Raw genomic sequence first — 7,867 nt, forward strand, 5'->3', positions numbered from 1 at the left:
TTTCTCTTACTCTAGGAAACATTCTGAAGTCAGCTCTTCTCTGCCATCCCTACTCTTCCTACCTGTAGAGAGCCATGCACGGCCGTGCCTCAAAGATGGCGCCGGCGTCTGGCTTCTGCCTTCCCGATGGCAGGTGCTCCTTATTTGGCTAAGGCTAGGATCTGGCTTGCTTCCACACACCTGGCCCTAATCTGGCTTGCTTGCGTATGTCTGACCCTATCGGCATTATCCTCATGGCACTACAGGGTTGATTGCCCAGTGGCTATAAAGGGCATGGGCTGGCTTTCCCCGGGAGGAAGATCGGAGGAGAGGAAGGAGATCAGAGTGAGAGAGAGAGAGAGAGAGAGAGAGAGAGAGAGAGAGAGAGAGAGAGAGTGAGAGTGAGAGTGAGAGTGAGAAGATGGCTTTCCCCGGGGTCAGAAGATTGTCTCAAGGTTCCTGAATAAACTGCTTAGAGAAGAGCCTGGCGTCGCGTCTTCCTTGCTGGTTGAGGCGGACGCGACATCTACCTAGCTGTGTTCATACAGACTGTGCACCTGCTCAATGAGCTGAGTACACTAACTCCGTACTCATCCATTTGAGTACCACATTCTCATACCCAGAGTCACTAAACTGTGAACTAATCTAACCAAGTGGGTGCTCCAGATCCCCACTAGCCCACTCAATCTTCATATCCCCAGGCCTAACTATGGCTACATATCCTGTGCACCATCCAGCCCGTTGAGTGTCTCAGATACCCATCCACTCACATCTTCCCCAGAAAGCCTGCTTTGAGTCCTGCAGCCTTCATATCAAACCAGACTGGTAAGTTCCCCAGAACCTGTGTGTGTGTGTGTCATCCCCACACTCTCACGTATAGCTGGACTTCTGCACCAGCACATAAACATAGACCTGAGTCATATCAACAGACTTACTTGATAACCACTGAGTTAGAATCACTCTCATCCCTGCCATCAATAACAAGTATCTCTGTCTGAAGGACTGACCTACAAACTCTTGAAACCTGATCTGAAAACAATCTGATCTGAAGAACAGCAAAAACAGAAACCAAATTCTACTCAACAGAGGCAGGCTATAATATCAGATACAATGAAAGAAGTCTACGTGCCTATGCCATATCAAAAACACACAAGCATTATTAAAGGCCAAGACAATCCCCACTCCAACAAAACCCACCAGTTCTATAGAAATGTTCTCCAATGGTAATTACCTAGATGATCCTCAGGACAGTAAACAGGGACTAAGAGGGTTGGGAAAAAGAAGCTCTAGAAAGAGCAATAGCAGGACACAGTTTCTATGAAGAGGGAAATGGGAAAAACTGAAGGGGGCTTTAATGGAGAGTGAGGACAGAGATCAGTGTAGGGGGAGAGGGAGAGAGGAGGGATAAATAACATTAAGAGTGTTTGAAAAAGTCACAGGCAATCATACTATTTACCTCAAATTAGATGTAATACATATAAGCCCTGAGAATACATAAATAAATAATCAAAATGACGTTATTCCACTTGGGGTGCTAATGCTCCCCTAGAGCCATAGACTGTTTAGCATAACACCTGGCATGAGAAACCTCATTTCAAGTGTTCGGTCAGGGCAGCACAAGACAGGACTCCCAAAACAACATAGACTATTGCTATTGTCTTTAGTTGATTCACAAACTTGAGGATAAGTCCCTATTCCCAAAATATTATATACTTTGTGCATAGAACTTGGAAGAATGTGCTACAACTGACCTAGGAGTCTATTTCCTGAGGACTCTCATAGTATCCAGAGCTATTCCAAAACCAGGGAAGGAAAAGGGCAGTCAGGAGTCCTACCCATCTAATACCTAAGAGCCACAACAATGACCAGCATCTGGATCTTTAATAGTTTCACTTAAATCTTGGAGGTAACCAACATCCATTGAATTGGACTTACAGCACACTCAATGGGAGGGTACTGTCAACTTCAACAACCACCCATGGCTGGAGAGGTCAGGAACTATAAAAGAGAACTTCCCACTGCCATTTTCCTAAGCCAGTATAATCCCTAACCACATTCTAAACACTTATTCTTAAGCCCATGGATGTTTCAGAATATTATTTTAACTATGTAAAGATGTGTTGCATTTGTTTGTGCTGTATTTTTTAATTATATAAAGATGTGTTGCTGTTTCACCTTGGCTGCCTAAGACATCTGATTGGTCTAATAAAAAGCTGAATGGCCAATAGGTAGCCAGGAGAGGGATAAGTGTGGCTGGCAGGCAGAGAGAATAAGTCGGAGGAGGAATCTAGGCTCTGGGGAGAGAAGGAAGGAGAAATAGAGGGAGACCCATCCAGGGCAGGCTGGCCAGCAAGCCAGCCAGACATGGAGGAAGCAGGATAGCAGGATGGACAGTACATAAATGTGATAAACAAGCCTTGGGACAGTACATAGATTAATAGAAATGGGTTAATTTAAGCTTTAAAAAAAGCTGGCTAGAAACAAGCCTAAGATAAGGCCAAGCATTCATAATTAATAGTAAGTCTCCTTATCATGATTTGGAGGCTAGTGTGCAAAGAAAGACTGCTACAGTTGTGTACCTATGACAACGGATACATGATAGCACAAGCTCTACAGAGAACATTGCAGAAAAGCTGGTCCAAGGTTAGAATACATTCAGATTGTGTCAAGTTAGGGTGCAGCAGAACCATTTCTGTATCACTTCTTTTTTTAATTTTTTTTTATTATGAGATTTTCTATTTATTTTACATATCAACCACGGATTCCCCTATCTTCCCTCCTCCCACCCTCAGCCTTCCCCTCAACCCACCCCCCATTCCCACCTCCTCCAAGGCAAGGTCTCCCCTGGGGAGTCAGCAGAGCCTGGTACATTCAGTTGAGGCAGGTCCAAGCCCCTCCTCTCTGCACCAAGGCTGAGCAAAGTGCACAAAGGCTCAGCATAGGCCCTAGGTTCCAAGAAGCCAGCTCATGCACTAAGGACAGGTCCCGGTCTCACTGCCTGGGGGCCCCCTAAACAGTTTAAGCTGAACAACTGTTTCACTTATCCAGAGGACCTAATCCAGTAACACGGGGGCTCCTCAGCTATTGGTTCACAGTTCATGTGTTTCCACTAGTTTGTCTAGTTGGCTCTGTAATTTTTCCAATCATGGTCTCTCTATCTCTTGCTCATGTAATCCCTCCTCTCTCTAATTGATTGGACTCCTGGAGCTCCACCTGGGACTTGGCCGTGGATCTCTGCATCTGCTTCCATCACTCACTGGATGAGGGTTCTCTATGACAGTTAGGGTGTTCAGCCATACAATCACCAGAATAGGTCAGCTCAGGCACCCTCTCAATCATTGCCAGTAGTCTATAGTGGAGTAATCTTTGTGGATTCCTGAGGACCTCTCTAGCACTCTGCTTCTTCCTATTACCATGGGGTCTTCATTTATCGTAGTATCTCTTTCCTTGTTCTCCCACTCTGTTCCTGATCCAGCTAGGACCTCTCCATCCCCTAAGCTCTCTTTCCCCCACCCTTACACTCCATTAACCCTCCCTCACCCCCAGTTTGCTCATGTAGATCTCATCTATTTCTCTGTCACTGTGTCATCTCTGTGTCTTTCCTGGGGTCCTCTTTACTAGCTAGCCTCCCTGGAGCTGTGGATTGCGGTCTGGTTATCCTTTGCTTTACATCTAGTATCCACTTATGAGTGAGTACATACCATGTTTGTCTTTCTGAGTCTGGGTTGCCTCAACAGGATGATATTTTCTAGTTCCATCCATTTGCCTGCAAACCTCATGATGTCACTGTTTTCTCTGCTGAGTAGTACTCCATTGGTATATGTACCACATTTTCTTTATCCATTTTTCAGTTGAAGGGCATCTAGGTTGTTTCCAGGTTCTGGCTGTTACAAATAATGATACTATGAACATAGTTGAGCAAGTGTCCTTGTGATAAGATTGAGCATTCCTTGGGTATATGCCCAAGAGTGGTATAGCTGGGTCTTGAGAAATATTGATTCCCAATTTTCTGAGAAAGTGCCATACTGATTTCCAAAGTGGCTGTACAAGTTTTCATTCCCACCAACAGTGTATGAGTGTCTGCATCACTTCTTGGCTTTTACTTACTATTGGATGAGTTGACACACTCTATCTCATTGAATTAAGATAAATCTTGCTATGAAATCTAGAATGACTTCTAACTTATGATTCCCTGCTTCAGCTTTCCAAGTGCTGAGATTACAGGCCAGCACTACCATAACCACTCTGAATTCACTACACTACATCTACTTGTCTCTGAACAATATTCTCTGATATACATTGAAGATGCAAATACACCCTAACAGAGACTATAACAGTGTACACAAAACCTGAACAAATCCAAGTCACACAAAAATCTCAGCACAGAGATGGAGAAGCAGACACAAAGTCCCATCCCTAACCCAGAAACCTTGTGCCACTGATACCTGCTGTGAGAGGGAAAATCAGTTTTCTCCAGTGGAGTGACAATAGGTATTTTAATCATATTCCAGGGCAGGCCTCAAGTTCAGGAGTAGTTGACCAAAATAAACATGTTTGTGTGCATGCTTTTGTGGTTATTGTTATGCTGTAGTGGGATTTTTTTTGGAGGAGCTTGTTTTGTCTTCTTGGTTTTTGGGGGATTTTGGGTTTTTTTTTGAGGATTATTTGAGAGAACATTGAGTTGGACAAGTAGGGAGATAAGGAGGATCTGGGAGTACTAGAGGGAAGGAAAAGAATATAATCAAATCATCTTGTATAAACAGTTCAAAAATAATAAAAATTGTAGTAAAAAATACTGACATTGCTCTGTTAGTGTATCTTGGGTTTAGGTGCAATGATGTATGATATCCTGTGACTTTTCAAGCCTCACCCTGTACAATTTCACTCACTAGTGTTTAAAATGTTATTCTTTTAGGAACTTCTTTTTCAAGTTGTATAGTTGGATGATGTCGGGTGCTCCTCAGAAATGTAAAACTGCAAAATAAACATTTGACAGTTTCTGAATTTGGGAAATGACAAAGCTGACACTTGAGCTTTTACAGCTATATTTTGTACTGTACAATAGCAGCACAAACATCTGATAAATAGTTGAAGACACGGACTTTATTAAATCTAGGTTTAATGATTGTAGTGGAACACTGTTTCTGAAATGATTTAATTACTCATACAAATGAGGTTTGTGTAAGTCTTCTTTTATTGTAAACGTAAATATATATAAATGAAATATTACTTTCTCAGACATTTTTTGTAAGTTGTGGAAATCTGATAAAGTAAAAATGACTTCATTATTTGTGTCTTAGTTACTGTTTATTGGTGTAAAGAAACACCAAGACCAAGCATCTTATAAAAGAAATTTAATTCAGAACTTGCTTAAAGTTTCAGAGGGTTAGTCCACTTTCATCAGGGCTGGGAGCATGACAGCATGCTGGCATGGTCCTGAAGAAGTAGCTGAGAGCTTTTCCATCCTGATCAGTAGACAGCAGGCAGAAAAAGAGACACTGGGCCAGGTGTGAGCTTTTTAACCTCAAAGCCCACTTCCAGTGACACACGTCCTCCAACACTTCCTCCAACAAGGCCACACCTCCTAATGCTTTCCAAACAGTTCATCAACTGAGGACAAAGCATGCAAATATATAAGCCCATGGGGGCAATTTTCTTTTAAACCAATATAATTTGCATTTAATTTGAATACTTATTGATGCATTTTATAATTGAGTGTTCAATTATAAGGAAAATTAATTTATGTGAACTCAAAGCAGTTGGAATAGCATGCACAAGACCTATACACGCTCAAGCTACATGAAATTCCAGCATGGGAGCATGGGCAGAGAGTCCCACCCCTAACTAAGGACATGTTGGCATGTGATAGCTACTGAGAGAGGGAAAATCTGTTTTCTTTAAGGGCATGGCCCCAGTAGGTCAACCACACTCCAGTGAAGACCACACATCCAAGTGGTAAGGACAGCACTTACCAAGTTTTGTTTTTTCCAAGAAACAAAGAAAGGAAAGCTGGAAAGTATGGACGAGTTGTGGAACTGGTAGGAATTGGTGGAGAACTGAATATGATCAAAGTGCATTGTATGAAATTCTAAAAAAAAAAAAAAAAAACAAATAAAAGTTCCATTCTTCTGGATAATTGAAAGATATGCAATTGACTGAAACATTGAGTAATATCTTTTCTGTTCCTTGAAGAGCACGTCTGTTTGGTGCCTTTGTAGAACAATAAAGAACAGTGAACCCTGTGCAGTGGATCTGCCTGACAGTACTGTGAACCTTGTCATCTTTGTCAGTTGTCCCAGTACTCTTCATGAGAACTTCTTCCTGAAAATGGGTATCTGTGAGGAAAGGGCGCACTGATGTGAAACAGCAATCCTGAACTCTCTAGTGTTAGTGGAGAGGACAGAGATGCAGCATAAATTGGAAACCCCCAGCTGTGCAAAGCCTCCTGCAGAGTCTCCCTGGGGCAGGGCTGTAGCTGCACAGGCAGCTGCAGTTTGGGGCCAGGCTGCAGGCTTGCTGGGAACACTGTGCATCAGCAGCACAGAGGTAGGTGCCTGAGTCCTCCAGCTGGGCATCTCTGATATGCAGGGTGCTGTAGCGCTCCTTGGAGTCGAATGTTGACTTTAACCTCCCATTCTCCTTTGTTCCTGGAACCATGAAGAACAGACTGATGAGGCTGCCTCTGGGATTCTTTCGGAACCACTGAACACTCCTCATGGTGGTAGAAAAATTGCATCTCATAGCAGAGCCGGCTCCCTCAAGAAGACTCAGGACTGGAGGATTCTGCTCCACCTGCATCCCTCTCACCCCTGCTCAGAGAAAGGAAAACAAACCATAAGATGGGCAATAATTCTGCAGTTTCTACCCTGTCAGATATCCCGGGAGACAGCCAGGAGGAGCTTTGGGTCAGCTTTGTTCTGCACCTCCCACTGGAGCTCTGGAACACCCCTAACCCATCTGGGAGAGCCACAACTCACAGCAAACCTGCACCCACAGCAGCCCCAGCACAGCTCCCAGGCTCCTCTCCATGGATCCTGTCAAACTGTTGAGGCTCCTTCACCCAGCTCTAGACAGTGTAGAGCTTAGTTCCAACAAGCAGCAGGCTCTCCCTCACCCACTGAGCACCAATAAAATCTGAGCTCTTTCATCCTGATGGAAATCCCCACCCACAGCAGCCCAGTGAGGCCTCACAAGCTGTGAATGAAAACCTTGAAGAGATTCAGGAAGGCATGTCACCTACAGCTGAAACTGAATAGTGTTGGTTGGGTTGTCCTGATTGTTTGTTTGTTTGTTTGTAACAGTTAAAGTAAGAGACATTTGAGAGAAGGAGGGGATGATATATCAAGAAAGAGCTGAGGTCTCCTTAGATCACAGAGCATATAAAGATAGAGAATAAGCCATTTCTTAAATTCCATAATTTGACAGAATTTGAGAAATCAGTTGTATGAAAATTCTTATAAGAGAAAACTCTTTAAAGGAGTGCAATTTGTGCTGGGGAATAAATACACTTTGTTGAAATCAGCAGATCACCCTCTGAAAAGAAAACGTTTTCAGTGAAACTTTCATTTGTTAAAACAATCAGGTTGTGAACACAACATTCACCCTGATTCATTTTCCACCTCTGTCCTTCTCCAGTCCCTTCCCTGCACCCTGCAGACCCACACATTGCTGCTCAAGTTCAATAGTATTCTCTATATTTTCTTCTTCTGTTTTTGTGACTTATTATTTTCCTCCCTTCGACTAATTATTGTGTTCCTGCTAGTCTGAGAGGAGATAATGAAAAGTTTGGCTATCACAGGTATTGGGTCCATGAACTCTGGAGATTTTCATCATAAAATCATAAAACTTAAAGTCATGGAGTTAGATGTTTTCTACTGAGCTTCAGAGA

At 43.1% G+C, this 7,867-nt stretch overlaps 1 gene segment (V, D, J or C); it reads right to left on the minus strand.

The window, feature by feature from the left end:
* Positions 1–6,366: 6,366 nt before the first annotated feature.
* On the minus strand, positions 6,367–7,008 carry LOC128106942 (T cell receptor alpha variable 22-like). The segment is given in 2 exon segments: positions 6,367–6,788; positions 6,957–7,008. Coding segments are annotated over 2 exon segments (474 nt in total).
* Positions 7,009–7,867: the final 859 nt, after the last annotated feature.

Source organism: Peromyscus californicus, unplaced genomic scaffold, assembly GCF_007827085.1.
Source record: "Peromyscus californicus insignis strain IS unplaced genomic scaffold, ASM782708v3 Scaffold_12__1_contigs__length_115047231, whole genome shotgun sequence".
Classification (NCBI taxonomy): domain Eukaryota; kingdom Metazoa; phylum Chordata; class Mammalia; order Rodentia; family Cricetidae; genus Peromyscus; species Peromyscus californicus.